The 25686-nt window shown below is 44.4% G+C and overlaps 1 protein-coding gene across 1 annotated transcript in view; it reads left to right on the forward strand.

The window, feature by feature from the left end:
* Positions 1–25686, forward strand: part of GARNL3 (GTPase activating Rap/RanGAP domain like 3) — a 199076-nt gene that overhangs the window by 51822 nt on the left and 121568 nt on the right. The window contains exon 5 of the mRNA XM_065418845.1: positions 25261–25360. Coding sequence (XP_065274917.1) covers positions 25261–25360 — 100 coding nt within the window. The remainder of the gene's footprint in view (positions 1–25260; positions 25361–25686) is intronic.

Below are 25686 nucleotides of genomic sequence, written 5' to 3' on the forward strand. Positions count from 1 at the left end.
AACTAAGTCTTATGAAACCAAAGAAATATTTAAATTCAGCTATTTAAAAGATGCCATTTAAGGAGTGGTCCCGAGACAGGCAAATTAAAGACTATTGAGAATCTTAAATTTAAATTACGGCCCACTATTTCTCTCCTTTTACCAAGATTAGCTTATGTCTCCTTTCCAGGAGTACATAGTTTAAACTTTACACAGTCTGGTGTTTAACAGGAGAAACTTGTTTGATACCTTAAATTACAATAGCATTTTGGTATCCCATTTAAAAGTATTACAAGAAAAAATTAAATGCAGTGCTTCATCTCATCAGTGCATGTCAAAGTATTGGGTAATGTGATTATGTTGTAGAAGCAGTGCTGGGCTGGAAGGTTGCCGCTTCTTGATGTGGTGGTGTGCAGCTTCTTTGTTCTTTGTAGTTGTAGTATTGCTGCTGTGTGCTTGGTTGTATAGATGAAATGAATAGGCTGACTGAGAGTGCAAGAGTTAACACAGTAGTCCAAGGGTATGCCTACACTGCAATGTAAGCCCAGGCTCAGACTCCGTTTTGAACCCAAATCCCCTTCATCTACACACAAGCTGTCTGACTCAGCTCCAGGTCCCAGGATTCTACAGGAATAGAGGATTTGAGCTTGGGCCCCACAGGGACTCGGGTCCAAACTCCATCATTTTGCAGTATGGTCGCAGCTTGGGCCCAGGTCTGTCAGACTTGGGTCCTGAGAGTCTGCCACTGCTATCCCACAATCGCATGGGATGGTGTCCTTTCTATCCTAAGACTGGCCAGCTGACTCCCAGGAAACAGAAGTTACCCCTCTGATGCAAGTACAGCTGCTCGACATTTAATCTTTCCTTTTTATTCTGACTGCTGAGCTGCAAGCAAAGTGAACCTCTCTTGCGTTTGTAGTAGTTACTGACACAAAGAATTCCTTTGTCAATTGTGCTGCTAACTGGTCATAGGGGCACAGACAGATTTTGGTTAATCTCTGGTGCAAAGCAAGCAAACAGTTCAACTTTAGCAAGAGGTCCTGGCTTCAGCTATTGGGGTTTCTGAGGGAAGTCCAAAATCCAGTTGCGGGACCTTCCTTTCGACAGATCGAAGCTGTTTGCAGAAAAGACTGATGAGTCTCTATATACCTTAAAAGACTCAAGGGCCACGTTGTGTTCTCTGCAAATTTACACGGCTACACAGAAAAGAAAGTTCAGTAAGTCCCAGGTAGTGCAGAGATCTTGTCCCGCTCAGTTTCCTGCCAGAGATATTACAAACCCCAATGTAAGAGGCAACGGTTCCAGAAGAGGAGACCATCTACCTCTGAGGCATTGACCTCACCACTGACAACTTAGAAACATCAATTTTGATGGGGTGGTCGAAGTGCTTGTTACCATTCCCATTAATACCTACTGCAACCATTTGCTTGTCTCCCTTACTTCAGTGACCATCTTTTTCACTTCTGCAAAGATGATTTCAACAAGAAATTCCATCGACTTTATTTCACTCCCGCCGTCCAACCCCACTTCCCTATCTGTCTTCAGGGACCCCTCTCATGATCACCTTCTACGATAGGAAATAGGCTCTCTCCTGAATTAGGGTGCTATAGAACCAGTTTGTACACAACACAGAGAAAAGGGGTTTTATTCCAGATACTTCCTGGTTCCAAAAAAGAATGGCACTTGGAGACCCATTCTAGATCTAAGATTACTCAACAGATTTGTAAAGGTTCAGAAGTTTAGGGTGGTAACTCTTGTAGCAATAATTCCCTTACTAGACCAAGGGGATTGGTTCTCAGCCCCTGACCTCCAGGACACTTACTTTTATATAGTGATTTACCTCTCCCATAGAAGGTTCCTCCACTTCGCTCTGGAGAAAGCATTTCCAAGAGAGGGTGCTCCCATTTGGTCTCTCCTCAGCACCAGTGTGTTCTCAAAAGTTCTCTCAGTGGTGGCTGCTCAAGGGATTCTCCTACAACTAATCCTTGTTGGCCACTCAAAGGACCATAGATCTATTTTTCAGACTGGGACTGTAGTTAAACATCCAAAAGTCTACCCTAACCGCCATACAAAGTTTGGATGTCATAGAAGCTTACTTGGATGCAATAGCAGCCAAAGCATTCCTCCCTCTGCACAGGTCCATAGTCCTATCCAACTTAGTCACTAGAGTCCAGATCAGACCACAAACATTGGCCAGAAACTATCTAGAGCTGTTGGGGCATATGGCAGTTGGTGTTTTTGTGATAAGCCACGTGAGACTTCACATGCTCGACCTCCAGGGGTGGCTCAGAACTGTTTATTTGCTGAACAAACACAGTTGGAATAAACTACTCTCAGTGCCTTTCATTGTGGAAAAAATCCTTTGACTGGTTGGAAGGACCTTCAAAATGTTTGCACAGGGGTCCCTTTTGCTCAACCATTTTCAACGCTAATAATAACAACAGATGCCTCCTTATTGGGATGGGGAGCCCGTCTAGACACTCACACTGCTCAAGGCAGGTGGTCATCTCTTGAATCTATCCTGCACATCAGCTTACTGGAACTCAGAGCAGTCAGAAATGCCTGTCTCCATTTCCTTCCACTGATCAGGGACAAATATATGAAGATCATGACAGACAACATGTCATACATGTTCTTGCATCCCCTTGACAGTTGATATAGATCACCTTCCCTCTGTGCCAAAGCAGTGAGGCTCTTGAATTGGTGATTTGAAATCAGATCAACATCTCAGCAGCTTACACCTCAGCAGAGGTGTGCAAAAATTCACAGCAGATACCCTCAGCAGGCATTTCTCACAAGATCATGAATGGGAGTTAGATCCCACTCCACTCCACTACATATTTTGAGGCTCGGGTATCCTGCAGATAGATCTAGATCTAAAGAGCAAGAAGTGCTCCAGTTCTGCTTGAGAGGCGGACTAGGTTGGCGCTCCTTGGGAGATGTCTTCTTCCTTCACTGGACTCCTGTATGCATTCCCCCAGCTCCCTTGATATCCAAAGTATTGATCAAAGTAAGGAAAGACAAGGCCAGCCGTAGTTCCGACATGGCCGAGACAAACATAGTTCCTTTACCTCACCAAACTTGCTATGGGTTGACCGATCACTCTCCGGACCATCCCCATCTTCTCTCTCTGGATGCCGGTCAAAGGCTTTACTCCAGCCTTGAGGTTCTTTGACTCAAGGCATGGCTAATTGGTTTGTAGGACTAGAAACATCAATCTGTTCTGAAGATGTAAAGAGAGTGCTATTATATAGTAGGAAACAATCCACCCCTAATACCTACCTACAAATGTGGATGAGATTCAGTCACTGCTGTGACTGACATCTTTCACCTAATTCCTCTCTGCTGTCAGATATACCAGATTACATTTTTGATCTAAAAATGACGGGGTTGTCTCTGAGCTCCGTTAGAGTACACTTGGCAGCTATTACAGCCTTCCATTCTATGGTGGAGGGTTTTTTCATGCTGAGTCATCCTGCAATGATGATATTTCCTCAGGGGACTGGGGAACCTCTTTCCACAAGTCACATGCCCTACTCCAGTTTGGGACATCAACTGGGTGCTTACATGCCTTATGAGGCCCCTCCTTTTGAAAGTATGGCTACCTGCTCCCTCCTTTCTCATAGCCATTACTTCTGCTTGAAGAGTGGGAGAGAGAGGGGCTCTGATAGCATAGCCTCCATTCACAGTATTTTTTAAGGATAAGGTCACATTACAACCATACCTCAAGTTCTTACCAAAGGTATCCTTGGATGTCCACATAAACCAACCTATCCACATTCCATTTTTTCCCCCTAAAGCACATCTGAATAAGGGAAATATGTGGCATTACGTACACTCAATGTCAGAAGGGCATTAGCCTTTGACCTAGACAGGACTAAACCCTTCAGAAAATCTCCCAGATTATTTCTTTCCATTGCGGACAGAATTGGATCTCCAGTTTCCAAGCAAAGACTCTCTAGATGGATATCTGGCTCCATTACCTGTTATCAGTCTCATGATCTGTATCCTCCTCCTAGAGTATTAACTCACTTCAAAAGATCCCTTTCTACTTCGATAGCTTTCCTTAGGAACATTCTAATCACAGAAATATGTAGAGCTGCAACTTGTATCTCCATTCATACCTTTCTGAACCCTATGTGTTTACCCAAGGCTCAGTTTCTGATGCGATATTATCTATTGTACTGTCCTCAATCTTGGACTCGACTCCAAAGCCCCGCCTCTCCATAGAGGGTACTGCATGGTAGTGACTTAGCATGGAGTGCCTGTAAGGACACTACTTGAAGAAGAAGAAATGGTTACTCACCCTGTGCAGTAACTGTGGCTCTTCGAATGTGTCCCTGTGGGTGCTCCACTACCTGTCCTCCTCCTCTCTGCTTCAGAGTTCTTTGCCATGGAGCCTTGCAGTAGAGAAGGAACAGAGAGCATGAGAATGACTCTATAGCCCAGTGATCTAGGGCATTCATCTGGGAGGTAGGAGACCCAAGTTCCAGTCCCCCTGCCTTATTCAATATTTATTTATTTAAAAAATTGAACAGCTTCAACAGAGACTGCAAGAAACCCACCTTAACATAACCCATAGCTCAGAGATTAGCACCCTCGCCTGGGAGGTAGATGACCCAAATTCTAATCTCTGCTCCACATCAGGCAGAGGGTGGAATTGAACCCAGGTCTCTCTCATGCTGGGTGAGTGCTCTAACCACAGGGCTAAAGGTCAAAAGTGTGGGCTCCATCACCTTGGTTTTTCTTGCAAAATAACTGACCTGGCTGAGACACCTAAGTACAGGACAGGCTTCACTGCTGTGAATCTCAAGGCCACACCCCTCTCCTTAACATTTCCTATTGACTCCCTGCTAAGGAATTGCTGGAATTGATATGCAAACTAGATACAATCAACTCAGGATTGAATAAGGACTGGGAATGGCTGAGCCATTACAAACATTGAATCTATCTCCCCTTGTAAGTATTCTCACACTTCTTATCAAACTGTCTGTACTGAGCTATCTTGATTATCACTTCAAAAGTTTTTTTCTCTTACTTAATTGGCCTCTCAGAGTTGGTAAGACAACTCCCACCTGTTCATGCTCTCTGTATGTGTGTATATATATCTCCTCAATATATGTTCCACTCTATATGCATCCGAAGAAGTGGGCTGTAGCCCACGAAAGCTTATGCTCTAATAAATTTGTTAGTCTCTAAGGTGCCACAAGTACTCCTGTTCTTTATTCAAGATATTCCAAAGAAGACTGATTCTTAGGACTTGTTATCAGAGCTATAAACTGAGATGGCTTCCTCATCCCCCCCTGTTTGCAAAGAGAAAAACCTTTAGTTTAAACCCATACAAAAAACCCAACACACACTCTTACTAAAATTGATTTCTTTTATAAATACTCTAAAGTCTTCATTCTTCAAAATGTTGAGAACATTTATGGTTGCAAATGTTTTATAGAGACATTGATTTCTTCTAAATCATATTGCTACTTAAAGGCAATGAGAAATGGTTACTCAGGCCTGGTCTACACTACGAGTTTAGGTCGACTTTAGCTGCGTTAAGTCGACTTAAGCCTGGACACGTTTACACGACGAAGCCCTTTCTTTCGACTTAAAGGGCCCTTTAAACCGGTTTCTTTACACCACCTCGACGAGGGGATTAGCGATAAAATCGGCCTTATGGGGGTCGGAATTGGGTAGTGAGGATGGAATTCGACATTAGTGGCCTCCGGGAGCTATCCCACAGTGCTTCATTGTGACCGCTCTGGACAGCACTCTCAACTCAGATGCACTGGCCAGGTAGACAGGAAAAGCCCCGCGAACGTTTGAATTTCATTTCCTGTTTGCTCAGCGTGGAGAGCACAGGTGACCATGCAGAGCTCATCAGCACAGGTAACCGTGATGGAGTCCCAGTCCCAGTCCCAGGATCGCAAAAGAGCTCCAGCCTGGACAGAACGGGAGGTACGGGATCTGATCGCCATCTGGGGAGATGAAGCAGTGCTGGCCGAACTCCGAAACAGTAAAAGAAATGGCAAAACATTAGAAAAGATCTTCAAGGCCATGAAGGACAGAGGCCATAACAGGGACGCACAGCAGTGCCGCGTGAAAATTAAGGAGCTAAGGCAAGCCTACCACAAAGCCAGAGACGCAAACGGAAGGTCCGGGGCTGAGCCGCAAACATGCCGCTACTACGAGGAGCTGCATGCCATTCTAGGGGGTGCAGCCACCAGTAGCCCAAGCGTGTGCTATCAGTCCCTCGCTGGAGACAGGGAAGCGGGTTCGGCGGACGAGGAAGATGAGGATGGAGAGAACATCATAGATAGCTCACAGCAGCAAGGAAGAGGAGAAACCAGTTTCCCCAACAGCCAGGATATGTTTGTCACCCTGGACCTGGAACCAGTAACCCCCAAACTCACCCAAGACCCTGTGGGCACACAGGGGACCTCTGGTGAGTGTACCTTTGTAAATATTACACATGGTTTAAAAACAAGCGTGTTTAATGATGAATGATTAATTTGCCCTGGCAATCGCGGCCAGTACAGCTACTGGAAAAGTCTGTTAACGTGTATGGGGATGGAGCGGAAATCCTCCAGGGACATCTCCAGAAAGCTCTCCTTCATGTACTCCCAAAGCCTTTGCAAAAGGTTTCTGGGGAGGGCTGCCTTATCCCGTCCGCCATGGTAGGACACTTTACCACGCCAGGCCAGTAGCACGTAGTCTGGAATCATTGCATAACAAAGCATGGCAGCGTATGGTCCCGGTGTTTGCTGGCATGCAGACAACATCCATTCCTTATCGCTCTTTGTTATCCTCAGGAGAGTGATATCATTCACGGTCACCTGGTTGAAATGGGGCGATTTTATTAAGGGGACATTCAGAGGTGCCCCTTCCTGCTCTGCTGAACAGAAATATTCCCCGCTGTTAACCACGCGGTGTGGGGGAGGGGTGAAGTGACCAACCCAGAGAATTGGGTGTGTGGGGGAGGGGAGTTAGTTGGGTTTGTGCTGCATGTTAAACCTGAAACCTCAGCCCCTCCTTTTACATTGCAAACCCATTTTAAATGGCCAACCCAACGGGTGCTTGGTATGGTTCATGAGAGCAGTACTGTTTTAAACCATCCCCACTTGTTAACAAGGTTAAAAAAGCCAAAAGACTGTGTCTTACCATGGCTGCCTGCAAGCTGAAATTTGTGGCCTGGCACTGCGTGAGTGATCTCTCACACCAAACCGGCAGGCCCTCAATATAAGAGGAAAAATGCGACCTTGTAACGAAAGCACATGTGCTGTGTGATGTGAACAGCAAAATCTAACGTGAAAGAGTGTACCCATTGTTCTCAAAAATGTATCTTTTTTTAAACAACTCTCCCTTCTCCTCCACCAGCTGCAAATGTTTCACCTTCACAGAGGCTAGTGAGTATTCGAAGAAGGAAGCGAAGGACGCGTGACGAAATGTTCACTGAACTACAGACTGCCTCCCACGCTGACAGAGCACAGCAGAATGCGTGGAGGCAGTCAATGACTGATTTTAAAAAAGCCCAATATGAGCGAGAGGAGAGGTGGCGGGCTGAAACGCGGGCTGAAGAGGAGAAGTGGCGTGAGCTTGTACTCAGAAAGCAAGAGTCGATGCTCCGGCTGCTGGAGCATCAAAGTGATATGCTCCTGCGTATGGTTGAGCTGCAGGAAAGGCAGCAGGAGCAGAGACCGCCGCTACAGCCCCTCTGTAACCAACAGCAGGAGCAGAGACCGCCGCTACAGCCCCTCTGTAACCAACAGCAGGAGCAGAGACCGCCGCTACAGCCCCTCTGTAACCACCAGCCCTCCTCCCCAAGTCCCATTGCCTCCTCACCCAGATGCCCAAGAACACGGTGGGGGGGGCTCCGGCCACCCAATCACTCCACCCTAGATGATTTCCACAGCAATAAGTTTTAAAGTTTTAAAGTTTTCAAGTGCAGTGTGTCCTTTTCCTTCCCTTCTCCCCCACCCATCCCGGGCTACCTTTGCAATTATCCCCCTAGTTGTGTGCTGCTTCCCTCCTCCCCCACCCATCCCGGGCTACCTTTGCAATTATCCCCCTAGTTGTGTGCTCAATTAATAAAGAATGCATGAATGTGAAGTAACAATGACTTTATTGCCTCTGCAAGTGGTGCTTGAAGAGGGGAGGGTAGGGGAGGTTGGGGTGCTTGGTTTACAGGGTAGTAGAGTTAACCGGGTGGGTGGGGGGGCTGCGATTTCATCAAGGAGAAACAAACAGAAGTTTCACACCGTATCCTGGCCAGTCACAAAACTAGTTTTCAAAGCCTCTCTGATGCGCACCGCACCCTGCTGTGCTGCTCTAACCGACCTGGTGTCTGGCTGCGCATAATCAGCGGCCAGGCGATTTGCCTCTACCTCCCACCCCGCCATAAATGTCTCCCCCTTACTCTCACAGATATTGTGGAGCGCACAGCAAGCAGCAATAACAATGGGGATATTCTTTTCGCTGAGGTCACAGCGAGTCAGTAAGCTGCGCCAGCGCGCTTTTAAACGCCCAAATGCACATTCCACCACCATTCGGCACTTGCTCAGCCTGTAGTTGAACAGGTCCTGACTCTTGTCCAGGCTGCCTGTGTATGGCTTCATGAGCCATGGCATTAAGGGGTAGGCTGGGTCCCCAAGGATCACGATAGGCATTTCAACATCCCCAATGGTTATTTTCTGGTCCGGGAAGAAAGTCCCTTCCTCCAGCTTTCGAAACAGAAGAGAGTGCCTGAAGACGCGAGCATCATGTACCCTTCCCGGCCAGCCCACGTTGATGTCGGTGAAACGTCCCTTGTGATCCACCAGGGCTTGCAGCAGCATTGAAAAGTACCCCTTGCGGTTTATGTACTCGGTGGCTTGGTGCGCCGGTGCCAAGATAGGGATATGGGTTCCGTCTATCGCCCCACCACAGTTTGGGAATCCCATTGCAGCAAAGCCATCCACTATGTCCTGCACGTTTCCCAGAGTCACTACCCTTGATATCACCAGGTCTCTCATTGCCCTGGCAACTTGGATCACAGCAGCCCCCACAGTAGATTTGCCCACTCCAAATTGATTCCCGACTGACCGGTAGCTGTCTGGCGTTGCAAGCTTCCACAGGGCTATCGCCACTCGCTTCTCAACTGTGAGGGCTGCTCTCATCCTGGTATTCTGGCGCTTCAGGGCAGGGGAAAGCAAGTCACAAAGTTCCATGAAAGTGCCCTTACGCATGCGAAAGTTTCGCAGCCACTGGGAATCGTCCCAGACCTGCAACACGATGCGGTCCCACCAGTCTGTGCTTGTTTCCCGGGCCCAGAATCGGCGTTCCATGGCATGAACCTGCCCCAGTAACACCATGATTTCCACATTGCTGGGGCCTGTGCCTTGTGAGAGGTCCATGTCAATTTCCTCATCACTATCGTCGCTGCACTGCAATCGCCTCCTCCTCCTCAGCTGGTCCTCCTGGTTTTGCTTTGGCATGTCCAGGCTCTGCATATACTCCAGGACAATGCGCGTGGTGTTCATAGTGCTCATAATTGCCGCGGTGATCTGAGCGGGCTCCATGATCCCAGTGCTAGCTATGGCGTCTGGTCTGAAAAAAGGCGTGAAACTAGTATCTAAAGACCAGGGGAAGAAGGGAGGGAGGGAGGGAGGGAGGGGCGGGCGACTGACGACATGGCGTACAGGTACAGGGAATTAAAATCAAGAAAGGTGGCTGTGCATCAGGGAGAAATACAAACAACTGTCACACAGAATGCCCCCCCCCCCCCCAGAGATTGAACTCCTAAGCCTGGGTTTAGCGGGCCGTTGATTTGACGGAGGGAGGGGGGAAGGAAATGAATACAGAACAAATCTATTTTTTACATCTTAAGACGACAGTGCAGCATGACTGATAGCCCTCGGCATTTTCTGGGTGCTTGGCAGCAAATACTTGGCAGCAAATAGTATACTACGACTGGTAACCATCATTGTCCAACGAGGACGGTTAAAGGCAAGGGGTTGCTGCTGTGTAGCAATGTAGCCCCATGTGTGCCAGCCACATGTCTGCCAGCACCCAGATCGCCCTCGGCCTTTTCTGGGTGCTTAGCAGACAATACTTGGCAGCAAATAGTATACTACGACTGGTAACCATCATTGTCCAACGAGGACATCTATGAGCATTTCAGGCAACCTGTAAATTTACTTGCTTTCAGACCTGAGGAAAGCTCTTCTTGCAGATCTGCTGAGCACCCAGATCGCCCTCGGCCTCTTCTGGATGCTCAGCAGACAATACTGACAGGACGGTTACCAGTCGTAATAAACCATCTACTGCCAAAAGGCAAGGGGCTGGTGCAATGCAGCCCTACGGCTGCCAGCCCCACAGCTACCAGCATCCCGAGCGCCGATGAAGGCTACTACTCATGCTGCACCGTCTACCGCCAAAAGGCAGTAAGCTGCTGCTGCTGTTTAGCAATGCAGTCCCACGTTTGCCGGCACCCGGAAGACATATGGTGACGGTGAGCTGAGCTGAGCGGGCTCCATGCTTGGCGTTGTATGTTGTCTGCACAGGTAACCCAGGTAAAAAGGCGCGAATCTATTGTCTGCCGTTGATGTGACGGCGGGGGAGGGGCGTGACGCAATGTACCCAGAACCCCACGCGGCACTGCTTTGCATCATTCGGGCATTGCGATCTCAACCCATAATTCCAATGGGCGCCGGAGACTCCGGGAACTGTGGGATAGGTACCCATAGGCACCCATAGTGCAATGCGCCGGAAGTCGACGCTAGCCTCGGTACTGTGGACGCGGTCCGCCGACTTCATGCACTTAGAGCATTTTATGTGGGGACACACACAGTCGGCTGCATAAAACCGGTTTCTATAAAACCGGCTTCTATAAATCCGACCTAATTTTGTAGTGTAGACAAGCCCTCACCCTGTGCAGTAACTGTGGTTCTTCAAGATGTGTCTGCCTATGGATGCTCCAGTCTAGGTGCACATTAATATTTCATTATTTATACACAGTGGAATTGAACCTGGTTCTCCCAAATCCTGGGTGAGTGTTCTAACCACTAAGCTAAGGGTCATAAAGGGGGGAGGGGTGTTAAGCACCATTATCATAGCACATAGGTCATAGCACACCTACCAGATTGGGTCCTGAAGGCAAGATAGGCAAGGGAGTGCAAATTTTGTGGGTCCCAGTGGGGCTTAGCTGTGAGTTAGATGCCAAGATGTGGTATCAGGACTTACGTGCCTGTGTATATGCCCAGCTGCCAAAAGTTAAGCACTTCAGCGACTTTAATGGTGGAAACTTTGGCTCCTAGGGAGTTTAGGTGCCTGCAGGGTTATGTGGCAGCTGAACAGGGCTTGTGAGTACCAGTGGTGCCTAAATGTTGGTCTCTAGGTGCATAAAGTGGGAGTTTGATGCTTAAGTCCAAAAGTGAGAAAAATGTGTAATGTTAGAAATCTCTCAAAATCATCTACAGTATCTATTTTGCCTTAATAATTAAAATTTCTATTTTAGAACTCCTAACAGCATGGCACAGAATGCATATCACATTCATATTTATTTATTAGATTAATAGATTTTTAAGGCCAGAAGAAGGGATTTGTGACATTACCCTATATTCTTCACAGAAATATTGTTATGATATGAATATAGCATAACTAAGATATGTTTTATGCAAGATGGGTCACGTGAGGTATCAATGAAAAGGTTATGATCTACTGAATGTGTTTATCCAATTTGTATGCATGTATCATTTCTGTATCTAAAGTTTGGAATATTGACTATGTAACAATTACATCTGTGTGTGTGTTTGGGGGAATGCCCACCAGACAGTAGGCAATCAGCCTGAATGAGCCATTTAAGAAGGACAATAGAACTTTGGAGATACTAATCTCCCACCTTCCAGAGGAGCTTCCTGGGATGTTGCTTTAACACTGCAGGGTCATCTAATGATGTCACCTGGTATGGAGTACCACCTTGGACACTGCTGGTATTTTTCCACTGGAAACAAAAGCTTCCTGCCTTATGTAAATTCTATTTAAGGCTGAAGAGTAAGGCAAACAAGACTCTCCTCCATTGCCTGCCTAGGAAGGAAGACTGCTAAAAGCACCTGAAGGGAAAGGCAGGGTTGAGTCCCCAGGCTGAGACAGGGGTCCAGTCTGTAAAGAGAAGTAATTGGAACTTTAAGCTACAGAAACTCTGCAACTTGCCTAAAACAACATTTAGGGTGAGAAATTACATTTTGTAACCTGTTTCTTGAGTGTATTAAGCTTAGTTTGCGTGGTTTTTTTTATTTGCTCGGTAATCTGCTTTGTTCTGTTTGCTATCCTTTATAATCACTTTAAAATTTACCTTTTGTAGTTAATAAACTTATTTCTTGTTTATAACATAACCCAGTTTGTGCAATTCATATCTGGGGGGTCAAGAAGCTGTGCATATCTCTTTCTACATTGAGGGAGAAAGCGATTTTTATGAGCTTGTGCTGTGCAAATTTTTCTATACAGTGCAACACAATATTATTTTGGGTTTACACCCCAAAAGGGGTGTGCACGTGAGTGCTGGGTGAATCCCCAAGCTGATTCCTCCCACACATAGCTGATCTCATTGTCTCTGTGTCCATTTGCAGCTGGGTGTGTCCCTACCTGTGTGTGTGTGCTGGAGAAGGCTTGAGGGCCTGGCACAACTAAGACAGGGTGAGGAAACCCAGGCTGGTGAAATGGGCAGAACCATTGGGACCCCAGCACATCAGGTGGGATCCCAGACGGAGGGGTCCAGCCCATCACAGGACTATTATCATCAAGTAGTCTGATCTCCTGCATAGGACTTCCCTCAGTTAATTCCTGTTTGAACTAGAACATATCTTTTAAATCAAGATTGGATGTTTTTCTAAAATTTCCAGTGATGGAGAATCCACCATGACCCCTGGTAAGTTGTTCCATTGTTTAATTACACTCACTATTTTAAAAACAAAATTGTGTCTTATTTCTAGTCTGAATTTGTCTAGCTTCAATTCCCAGCTGTTGATGGTTGTTATATCTTTGCTAGATTGAAGATCCCTCTATCAAATGTCTGGTCCCCATGTAGGTACTTATTAACTGTATAGTCACACCTTAACCTTCTCTTTGTTAAAGAGAGAGTGTGTTGTCTTTCACTGTAAAGTATGTTCTCTGGTCTTTTAACCATTCTCGTGGCTCTGCTCTGAATCCTCTCTAACTTATATGACCCTCTCCAGTTGATTAATATTCTCCTTGAATTGTGGACAGCAGAACTGCTTTCAGTATTGCAGTACAGAGGTGCTCAGTAAAGAGGTAATATAATATCCCTACTCCTACTCAAGAATCCCCTATTTATGCATGCAAGGATTGAATTAGCCCTTTTGGTCACAGCACTAGGACTTCATTTTCTTCTGACCATTCACCACGACTCCCAAGTCTTTTTCAGAGTCACTTCTTCCCTGGATAGAGTCCCCCATCTGGTAAGTATGGCCAACATCCTTGGTTCCTAAATGTATGCATTTACATTTGGTTATATTACAACATGTGGTGTTTTCTTGCGCCCAGTTGACCAAGCATTCCAGATGGCTCTGTATCAGTGACCTGTCTTCTTCATTATTTACCACTTTCCCCAATCTTTTTGTCATCTGCAAACTTTATCAGAAGGGGTGGCCCGTCCATGTAGGCGAACTAGGCGGTCGCCTAGGGTGCCAAGTTAAATGGGGCGCCAAACTTGAGGCAAAAAAATCAAAAAAAAAATTTTAAATGAAAAAGATGAAAAAAACCCAAATAAAATAATGAAAATGTCATTATTTCTATTCCCGCGCGTACGGAGGGAATATGAATTATAATTCATTTCTCTACATTTCTGAGAATTTATTAATATGTCAAATTTTTTATTTACTGCAAAATAAATAATATTTTAGTGAATTTTGTTTTCAATTTGCGACATAGGGTCAAGATGACCCACTCCACAATTTTGATAAGCAATAACTCAGCCACGATGAAACACATCTACCAGCGGCAAGAGCTGCAATGCTAGTGACATCTAACTCAAATATACATCAAGGTTGCATAGCTGGAAATTCATGTAGAGCGGAGAGTCGGCATTGACTCATGAAAATTCAAAAGACATTGATGCTACAGATTTGTGTAGTGAGCTTCAGGCTTTTTCAAGACGACTTAAGAAACATTCCATTCCTGAAGAAGTACTGAAGTTTGTTTGTGAAAATAAACTTACAGACAGTTTTCGAAACATTTTTATAGCTCTACGCATTCTTTTAATTTTGTCAGTTTCCGTAGCTAGTGGGGAACGTAGCTTCTCAAAGTTAAAAACATATATCTGTGTTCAGCAATGATGCAAGAGAGACTTGTTGGACTTGCCATAATGTCAGTAGAGCATGAAATAGCTGGAAAATTGGATAGAAAAGAACTAGTGACTGAATTTTCAAAACTTAAAGCAAGAAAAGTCATGTTTTAAGAGCACAGAATATTTTTTATTCAGAGTGTTATGTAAATACAGGTTAAAGTTCATTGAAGAGTTTTCTTATTTCTTTCTATATTGGATGTGGTGGTAATGGCAGTAAAAGCAGGATAGCGTAATGGATGATTTTGGATTTGTAATAATAAAAATGGTAATTAACATTTTAATGCATTTTTATTTGAAATTGGACTGAAATATCATCTAGCTGTCGTGTACAACTCTATTCTGAAAATTTCGTGTCTCTATTTTATTTGATCTCAGAAACATTGGTTGGACAGACGAACGGACGGACAAACCGAATAATTAACTCTCTTAAAAAAAAAAAACACTTAAAAACATTAAAAGGAAAAAGGGGGCAAAATGTTTCCCAGTTTACCAAAAACCTCAGCCTAGATGTGCCCTTGGGGGTGAGGGGCGCCGATTGCATGGTTCACCTAGGGCGCCAGTTGCTGGCAGCTAGTCTAGGGCCGCCCCTGTTTATCAGTGATGATTTTATGGTTTTTTGTAAGTCATTAATAAAAATGTTAAATAGGATAGAGCCAAGAACAGATCCCTGCTGGACCCCACTAGAAATACACTCTATTGCAGATGATTCCTTGTTACAATTACATTTTGAGATCTATCAGTTAGCCAGTTTTTAATAATTTAATATGTGCCATATAGTTATGTGGTACTATGTCGAAATTCCTTACAAAACTCTGTTACATCAATACTGTTATCTTTATCCTCCAACCTTGTAATCTCATAAATTAAAAATCAGATTAGTTTGATAAAATATACTTTCCATAAACCATATGTATTGGGATTAATTATACATTTTACTTGATTAATCAAGTCCTGTTTCAGCCATTCATATTCTTTTGCCTGGGATTGATGTCAGGCTGACAGGCCTATAATTACCTGGTCATCCCGTTTGTGCTTTTTAAGTAATAGCTCAACATTCGCTTTCTTCCAGACTTCTGGATCTGACCACTCTTTCAAGAGTTAATGAAAATCATCAACAACAGTCCAGCTCATTAAAAATGTATGAGTGTAAATTATCCAGTCTTGCTGATTTCAAAATATCATAGAATCATAAGATCATAGAATATCAGGGTTGGAAGGGACCTCAGGAGGTCATCTAGTCCAATCCCCTGCTCAAAGCAGGACCCAATCCCCAACTAAATCATCCCAGCCAGGGCTTTGTCAAGCCTGACCTTAAAAACCTCTAAGGAAGGAGATTCCACCACCTCCCTAGGTAACCCATTTCAGTGCTTCACCACCCTCCTAGTGAAAAAGTTTTTTCCTAATATCCAACCTAAACCTCTCCCACTGCAACTTGAGACCATTACTCTTTGTTCTGTCATCTGCTACTACTGAGAACAGTCTAGATCCATCCTCTTTGGAACCCCCTTTCAGGTAGTTGAAAGCAGCTATCAAATCCCCCCTCATTCTTCTCTTCTGCAGACTAAACAATCCCAGTTCCCTCAGCCTCTCCTCATAAGTCATGTGCTCCAGCCCCCTAATCATTTTTGTTGCCCTCCGCTGGACTCTTTCCAATTTTTCCACATCCTTCTTGTAGTGTGGGGCCCAAAACTGGACACAGTACTCCATATGCGGTCTCACCAATGTTGAATAGAGGGGAATGATCACGTTCCTTGATCTGCTGGCAATGCTCCTACTTATACAGCCCAAAATGCCGTTAGCCTTCTTGGCAACAAGGGCACACTGTTGACTCATATTCAGCTTCTCGTCCACTGTAACCCCTAGGTCCTTTTCTGCAGAACTGCTGCCTAGCCATTCAGTCCCTAATCTGTAGCAGTGCATGGGATTCTTCCGTCCTAAGTGCAGAACTCTGCACTTGTCCTTGTTGAACCTCATCAGATTTCTTTTGGCTCAATCCTCTAATTTGTCTAGGTCTCTCTCTATCCTACCCCTACCCTCCAGTGTATTTACCACTCCTCCCAGTTTAGTATCATCTGCAAACTTGCTGAGGGTGCAGTCCACACCATCCTCCAGATCATTAATGAAGATATTAAACAAAACCAGCCCCAGGACCGACCCTTGGGGCACTCCGCTTGATACCGGCTGCCAACTAGACATGGAGCCATTGATCACTACCCGTTGTGCCCGACGATCTAGCCAGCTTTCTATCCATCTTATAGTCCATTCATCCAGCCCGTACTTCTTTAACTTGCTGGCAAGAATACTGTGGGAGACAGTATCAAAAGCTTTGCTAAAGTCAAGGAATAACAAGTCCACTGCTTTCCCCTCATCCACAGACCCAGTTATCTCATTATAGAAGGTAATTAGGTTAGTCATACATGACTTGCCCTGTTTGAATCCATGCTTTCCTCTCCTCTAAGTGCTTCAGAATTGATTCTTTGAGGACCTGCTTCATGATTTTTCCAGCAACTGAGGTGAGGCTGACTGGCCTGTAGTTCCCCGGATCCTCCTCCTTCCCTTTTTTAAAGATGGACACTACATTAGGCTTTGGCTACACTGGCAATTCACAGCGCTGCACTTGCTGCGCTCAGGGGTGTGAAAAAACACACCCCCTGAGCGCAGCGAGTGCAGCGCTGTAAAGCGCCAGTGTAATCAGCGCCTGCAGCGCTGCACGCTCCCTCGCAGCGCTGCAAGCTATTCCCCTCGGAGAGGTGGAGTACTTGCAGCGCTGCGAGAGCTCTCGCAGCGCTGGTGGCGCGACTACACTCGCGCTTCACAGCGCTGCCGCGGCAACGCTGTGAATCTGCGAGTGTAGCCAAGGCCTTAGCCTTTTTCCAGTCATCCGGGACCTCCTCCGATCGCCATGATTTTTCAAAGATAATGGCCAATGACTCCGCAATCACATCCGCCAACTCCTTTAGCACCCTCGGATGCAGCGCATCCGGCCCCATGGACTTGTGCTCGTCCAGCTTTTCTAAATAGTCCCGAACCACTTCTTTCTTCACAGAGGGCTGGTCACCTGCTCCCCATGCTGTGCTGTCCAGTGCAATAGTCTGGGAGCTGACCTTGTTCGTGAAGACAAAGGCAAAAAAAGCATTGAGTACATTAGGTTTTTCCACATCCTCTGTCACTAGGTTGTCTCCCTCATTCAGTAAGGGGCCCATGCTTTCCTTGACTTTCTTCTTGTTGCTAACATACCTGAAGAAACCCTTCTTGTTACTCTTAACATCCCTTTCTAGTTGCAACTCCAAGTGTGATTTGGCCTTCCTGATTTCACTCCTGCATGCCTGAGCAATATTTTTATACTCCTCCCTGGTCATTTGTCCAATCTTCCACTTCTTGTAAGCTTCTTTTTTGTGTTTAAGATCAGCAAGGATTTCACTGTTAAGCCAGGCTGGTCGCCTGCCATATTTACTATTGATTCTACATATCGGGATGGTTTGTTCCTGCAACCTCAATAAGGATTCTTTAAAATACAGCCAGCTCTCCTGGACTCCTTTCCCCCTCATGTTATTCTCCCAGGGGATCCTGCCCATCAGTTCCCTGAGGGAGTCAAAGTCTGCTTTTCTGAAGTCCAGGGTTCGTATTCTGCTGCTCTCCTTTCTTCCTTGTGTCAGGATCCTGAACTCGACCATCTCATGGTCACTGCCTCCCAAGTTCCCATCCACTTTTGCTTCCCCTACTAATTCTTTCCTGTTTGTGAGCAGCAGGTCAAGAAGAGCTCTGTCCCTAGTTGGTTCCTCCAGCACTTGCACTAGGAAATTGTCCCCTACAGTTTCCAAAACTTCCTGGATTGCCTGTGCACCGCTGTATTGCTCTCCCAGCAGATATCAGGGTGATTGAAGTCTCCCATGAGAACCAGGGCCTGCGATCTCTGTTAGTTGCCGGAAGAAAGCCTCATCCACCTCATCCCGCTGGTCTTGTGGTCTATAGCAGACTCCCACCATGACATCACCCTTGTTGCTCACACTTCCAGAGACTCTCAGGTTTTTCTGCAGTTTCATACTGGAGCTCTGAACAGTCATACTGCTCTCTTACATACAATGCAACTCCCCCACCTTTTCTGCCCTGTCTGTCCTTCCTGAACAGTTTATATCCATCCATGACAGTACTCCAGTCATGCGAGTTATCCCATCAAGTCTCTGTTATTCCAATGACATCATAATTCCTTGACTGTGCCAGGACTTCCAGTTCTCCCTGCTTGTTTCCCAGGCTTCTTGCATTTGTGTATAGGCACTTAAGATAACTCTCTGATTGTCCTGCTTTCTCGGTATGAGGCAGGAGTCCTCCCCTCTTGCGCTCTCCTGCCCGTGCTTCCTCCCGGGATTCCACTTCCCCACTTACCTCAGGGCTTTGGTCTCCTTCCCCCGGTGAACCTAGTTTAAAGCCCTGCTCACTAGGTTAGCCAGCCTGCTTGCGAAGATGCTCTTCCCTCTCTTCGTTAGGTGGAGCCCATCTCTGCCTAGCACTCCTCCCTCTTGGAACACCATCCCATGGTCAAAGAATCCAAAGCCTTCTCTCCGACACCACCTGCGTAGCCATTCGTGGGCAGTATCATTGGTGCCCATATGGAGAAGCAGGAAGGGGTAGCGATCTGAGGGCTTGATGAGTCTTGGCAGTCTCTCCATCACATCGTGAATCCTAGCTCCTGGCAAGCAGCACACTTCTCGGTTTTCCCGGTCAGAACGGCAGATAGATGACTCAGTCCCCCTGAAGAGGGAGTCCCCGACCATCACCACCACCTCCTTCTCTTGGGAGCGGTGATCGTGGAACCCCCATCCCTAGGACAGTGCATCTCATGCCTTCCAATCGGTAGAGTCTCTTTCTGCTCCCTTCCCTCAGATGTATCATCTAGTCCACTCTCTGGATTAGTACCTGTGGAGAGAACATGAAAACAGTTGCTAACCTGTATCTGCATTGCTGGTACATGGACGCTCCTCTTTCTTCTTCTGGAGGTCACATGCTGCCAAATTTCTTTACCGTCCTTCTGTCCCTGCTGTGCAGTCTGCTCTGAATCTTCAGAATGTTGTGCCTGTAGAAGCATATCCTGTCCAGGAAATCTTCATTTTCTCGTATGCAACGCAGGGTTGATACTTGTTTCTCCAGACCTTGAACCTTCTCTTCCAATATGGAGACCAGTTTGCACTTTGTACAGACAAAGTCGCTTCTGTCCTGTGGAAGAAAGACAAACATGGCACATCCTGTGCAGGTCACAACAGCTGATCGCTCACCATCCATATTACCTTCCTTCTAAGAGCTTCCTTAGCTGTTGCAGTAACTACTCAGAGAAGCCTGCAAGCTGAAAGCCTCAGTGGGCTCTCCCCAGGTGAACTCCCAGTCAAACTCCCTCTGTTAGCCTCTCTGCTGTTAGCCGCTCAGCTGGTTCGCAGCTGACTGGCTTTTTATTACAATCAGGCCCACTCAAGGCCCACCTGGAACAAAGCACTCCCAATTCACACTTTTCAAACAATCAAGCACATGGTCAAACTGTCCCCGCAACAGACACTCAGATACTCACCAACACAGCCCCCCTAATGCATACCTCCTCTCAGACAGAACCCAGTCAAACTCCCTCTGTTAGCCTCTCCGCTGTTCTCCTATCTAGATTTAGGAGCTGCTGTTTAACATCCTCCTTTGTTACTGTTGAAATGGAAAGTATTTCATCATTGTCATCAGCTGATATGAATAAATAATCTAACATTTTCTCCAATACAGAACAACAATATTTATTGAACATTTCTGCATTTTTATTGATAAATTTACTAGGGATGCAAATATTTAAAAAGTTAGCCATTTAAACTATTAAAATTATATTTAATTGGTTAACCGATTAAAGGGAGAGAGGCTGGGGCTGCTCTGGCCAGCCCCCAGGGCTGGGGTCAGCCGGCCTGCCGGGCTGGGGCTGGGGCTGGGGCTTAATGGTTAATGTGGGTTAACCAGTAAGACTAATGCTTACCATTTAATTGTTTAATATTTTACGTCCCTAAATTCTACCATTTCCATCTACTAATGATGGATATCATTGTTAGAATTCCTTTTGTTCCTAATATATTTTAAAATCGCCTTGTTGTCCTTAAATCTGCTGCCCATAGATTTCTCCTTGTGTCTTTTTGCTGCCCTTCTTTTCTATGATTCCATTTGTTATATATAAGTTTTATAGATGCTTTTACTTACACTCTAGGCCAGGTTTGTTTTTTAACCAGTGTGGTGTTTTTTCTTGATTTTTGGATCTTATTTCTGGTTTGAATTTATATAGCTTCAGCTCCCAGCTGTTGACTCTTGTAATGTTTTTGTTGGCTAGATAAGAGCCCTCTGCTTTCAGAAATTATCTCCCCATGTAGGTATTTATAGATTGTGATCAAGTCATCTCTTTACTTCTTAAACTAAATAGACTGAACTTCTTACGTTTCTCACTGTAATATGTGCCTTCTAGTCTTCAAATAATTCTTGTGGCGCTTTTCTAATCTCTCTTCAATTATATAATTGTACCTTCATATAATTCCAGTCAGAATTGGGTGCCAGTGGCATCAGGCTTTTGGTCATAGCCCTGGTAGGTCACAAGATTCAGACCTTAAAATTGCAACATTCTGTGCCCAGTCCAGATACTTCTGAAATAAATAAAATTCAAGTTAAAGCAGGTTTTATGATGTGTTAAAATTTGTTTATGTGAAATAGTTTAACCTATTAATAGCTGATCCACGCAATCGGCTTAATAGCCAGGGTAGCCAAGCCCCAGGATTCTTGCTGAAAGCCGTGGTTTCCTTTGTCAGGCTTTTTATTGCAGTAGTGGCGCACACAGCTTGCATTCTGAACAGGCAATTTGGGGTAATTTCTGCCAGAATCAGCCCAAACTCATTCATGGTTCCTTAGAAAACAGTGATTAACCCCAGTATTATTGAATAGTAATGTACTATGAGGATGTCTCCTTACTGAGCAGTAGCTGAATCAGAAATATATGTCAATACTACGTTAATCTGTAATCTGAGATACACTGGGGTGTATTTCCATGCCCAGTTTGTTGTACATTACCTATGATTAGACGCTTGCTTCTGATGTGTTCCTTCTTAAATGTAAATTGCACATAATGTATTGGCGATGCAAGGATAGTTAGTATAGCACTCCCATAGCGATGTTCCAATGAACTATTGCAGCCATCAAATGATAAAAGAATTATACTTTAAAAACACCATGGAATGATGAAAGAAACATATTGGGTTCAGTTGTGATTTAATGTCACAGTCTATTGCAGGGGCACATATCCTCAGCAGGAACTTCTGGAGGCATTTGCTTAGCCTGGCACAATGCTTCCAGGCATGCACCGCCCTTTGAAAAGGTTCAGGATGTGTTCTTCAATGCCATATGAGAAACTGTCTGAGGCTTTGGCTCTGCCCCTTTAGAAAGGTTAGCAAGACAGTGTCACTAGTGTGTAGTGGTCCTTGTTTTCAGGGGAGTACAAGGACAGCCATTTTGCCTGATCACTGTGTACGAGTGCAACTGAGGCCAGGTACAGTTGAGACTTCAGATCCTATTAAGTACCTAAGAGTCAGGGTGGGATATTTCTTCTGGCTGAAATTCTAGACCAAAATATGAAAATAGGGTTTTCATTGCAGGATACACTGATAAAGTGAGGGATCTGGCTTTAGAGCACAGTGGAAGTAGCATAAACATTCCTTAAGTAAAAGAGAGGGACTCATGTCACTTTAAATCTTTCCTTTAACCAAGCAATCGACCCAGAAGCAGCAGTGAAGGACTCCAGTGGGATTTCTATGTCCTCCGTTCTTCCAAAAGTATGGGTGGCCATGATTGAAAGTCTTCTAGGGTTGTGCTGGGAAGAATAAAGACAAATGGGGGAAATCTGGAGGCAAAACATTGTAAAGAGAGTTTTTTAAAAACCTGGTTTTTTTTTTGCTATAATTCATACATCCAGATGTGTTGTTGCTTTTAGTAGAATGTTAAAGGGCCATCAAAACTCAGTGGTTCCAGGGGAGAGCCAGTGAGAAAAGGCCAAAGTGATATGAAAGCATTTAGCTAAATAGAATCCTAGAAATGTAAGGGGCTGGAAGGAACCTCAGTAGTTTATCTTAATCCATCCCTCTGCTCTGAGATAGGACTATGTATACATAGATCATCACTGACAGGTGTTTTTCTAACTTGTTCTTAAAAAAATCTCCAATTACAGGGATTCTACACTTGCTTTGGTAACCTATTCTAGTACTTAATTATCCCTATACTCAGAAAATTTTTCTTAATATTTGACCAGAATCTCCCTTCCTGCAGATTAAGCCGATTATTTCTTGTTCTACCTTCAGTGGACATGAAGAACATTTGATCACTGTTTTCTTTATAACAGCTCTTGTCATATTTGAAGACTGTTACCAGGTTCCCCCTTCAGTCGTCTTTTCTCAAGACTAAACATATCTGTTTTTTTTAAGCTTTTGTCATAGGTCAGGTTTCTCTAAACCTTTTGTCATATTTGTTGCTGCCCTTTGGACTCTTTACAATTTGTCTGTATCATTCTTAAAGTGTGGAGTCCAAAACTGGCACAGTATTCCTCACACAGTATTCCTCCTACTAGTGCTACTCAGCCACAGCTGAGGCCTCACTAGTGCTGAGTAGAGTGAAGCAATGAATCACCTCCAGTGTTTTAGATATGACACTCCTGTTGTTCCACCCCAGCATATTAGCCTTTTTTGCATCACGTTGGGTCATATTCAGTAAGTGATCTTCTATACCCCCAGATCCTCTTCTGCAGTATTACCGCCTAGCCAGTTACTCCCCATGTTGTAGTTGTGCATTTGATTTTTCCTTCTTAAATGTAGTACTTGGCACTTGTCTTTATCGAATTTCATGTTGCTGATTTCAGACCAATTCTCCAGTTTGTCAAGGTCAATTAGAATTCTGATCTTGTCCTCCATAATACTTGCAACCACTCCTAGCTTGGTGTCATCCACAAATTTTATAAACATACTCTCCATCCCATTATCCAAGTCATTAATGAAAATATTGAATAGTACCGGACACAGGACACACCTCTGCAGGACCCCAGTAGACAGGTTCTCCCAGTTTGACAGCAAGCCATTGATTACTCTTTGAGTATGTGTTTTCAGCCAGTTGTGCATCCACTTAATAGTAGTTTCATCTAGACCATATTTCCCTAGTTTGCTTCTGTGAATGCAATGTGGGAATGTATCAAAAGCCTTCTTAAAATCACGATAAATCATTGCTGTTGCTTCCCCTCATCCATTAGGCCAGTAAACTTGTCAACAAAGGAATTTCAGTTGGTTTGGCATGATTTGTTTTTGACAAATCCATGCTGGCTATTATTCACCATTCTATTATCCTCTGTGTACTTGTTCCATTATCTTTCTAGATATTGAAGTTACCCTGACTGGTCTGTAATTCTCCACTTTCTCTTTGTTCCCCATTTTAAAGATAAGTACAATGTTTGCCCTTCTCTAGTCCACTGGGACCTCACACATCCTTCATAAGTTCTCAAAGATTGCTTCATGTAGTTCCTTAAGTATGCTTGGGTGAATTTTGTCTGGCCCTGCCAATTTGAATACATCTAAATTATCTAACTATTCTTTAACCTATTCTAGCTTGTGTTCTTTCCCCCTTGTTGTTAATATTAAATCTGGTTAGGTATTTGATCACAATTAGCCTTTTTAGTGAAGATGTAAGCAAAATAGGAATTAAACACCTCAGCTTTTTTGATGTCATCAGTTATTAGCTCTCCTTCCCTGCAAAGTTGTGGACCTACACTTTACTTACGTTTTTTCTCTAGCTCCTAATATATTGAAATAACCTCTTCTTGTTGCTTTTTATGTCACTTGCTAGGTATAAGTCATTTTGTGCCTTAGCTTTTCTGATTTTGTGCTTACATGCTTGTGCTATTCTTTTGTACTCATTCCCAGCAATTTGTCCATGTTTCTGCTATTCATAATATTTCTTTTTGATTTTTTGGTCTTTAAAGAGCTCCTGATGCAGCCATATTGGCCTCATACTAGTCTACCTATCTTTCCTTCGCATTGGGATAATTTGCTGTTATGAGAAACTGCCAGCTCTCTGGAACTCCTTTTCCCCATAGATATTCTTTCCATGGGACCTTACCTACTAGTTCTGAGCTTGTTAAAATTTGCTTTTTTTAAGTCCATTTTTCTTATTCTGCTGCTCTCACTTCTTTCTTTCCTTAGAAACATTACATGATCACTTTCACCCAAATTGCCTTCTACCTTCAGATTCAAGAATCAATCAGAATCAAGTCTAAAGTACTTCCCCTCCACAATTAATTCCTCCACTCCTGAAACAAGAAGTTATCCCCTACACATTCCAGGAACTTACTGGACACTTTGTTTTGCTGTATTACTTTTCCAACAGATATCTAGGTCGCTAAAATACCCCATTACTACCAGGTCTTGTGTTTTGGGTATTTCTGTTATTTGTTCGGGAAGTGCCTCATCCACCTTCTCCTCCTGATTTGGTGATCTATAGTAGACACCTACTGTGAAGTTGCCCCCATTTTTTGTCTTCATCCAGAGAGTTTTAACTGGCCTGCGTGTCACCTCCTTCATAACAAGTGTATACAATCTTGATCTACAATGTAACATCTCCTCCTTGTTTTCCCCTGCCTGTCTTTCCTGAACAATCTATGACTCTCTACCAATATTCCAGTTATTCAGCAATCCAATATTCAAACCAGCTGTAAGAAATTTTTATTTCAGTTGCATTAAAATAGATTTCCAAATCAGCTTCATGCTTTTGAATGAAGAATGGGCATAAGGATCAAACTCCTCAGGTGCACTTAAGCTAATTTTGCTTGACTTTTTCCTGCATTATTCCCCCTTCCCCCACCCTTTGCATTTGGAAAGGTTTAATCTAATAATTTCCCAATTCTGTTTCTGCTTCAGAATGCAGATTTCACCCCAGGTACATGGCGCAGAACAGATGTGCACTTGGAAAACCCAGAGTACCACACCAGATGGTATTTCAAATATTTTCTAGGAAAAGGTAATTACACTTTTGTAAATGGCTTAAACATGATTTTAAATAAATGAGGAATACCTTTCACATTTGAGCAATTGCAATTGTTAAAGTGCATGGGATTGACTTTATTTTTTATTATTAATATTGCACCTTCAGTGTGTGCAGTGCTGTACAGAAGATGGACTGAGGCAGACAGATGGTTCCATGCCCCAAAGAGCGTAGCTTCTGATGTTATTGTGGGCACAATACAATCCAGGATAAGCACATGGTGGTATTTGGTCACTAAAGCTGTAATCATTCACTGCACTGCAGACTTTACTGCCAGTCCATTGGAAGCTAAACTTCTAGCA

This window comes from Emys orbicularis, chromosome 18 (assembly GCF_028017835.1).
Source record: "Emys orbicularis isolate rEmyOrb1 chromosome 18, rEmyOrb1.hap1, whole genome shotgun sequence".
Lineage (NCBI taxonomy): Eukaryota > Metazoa > Chordata > Testudines > Emydidae > Emys > Emys orbicularis.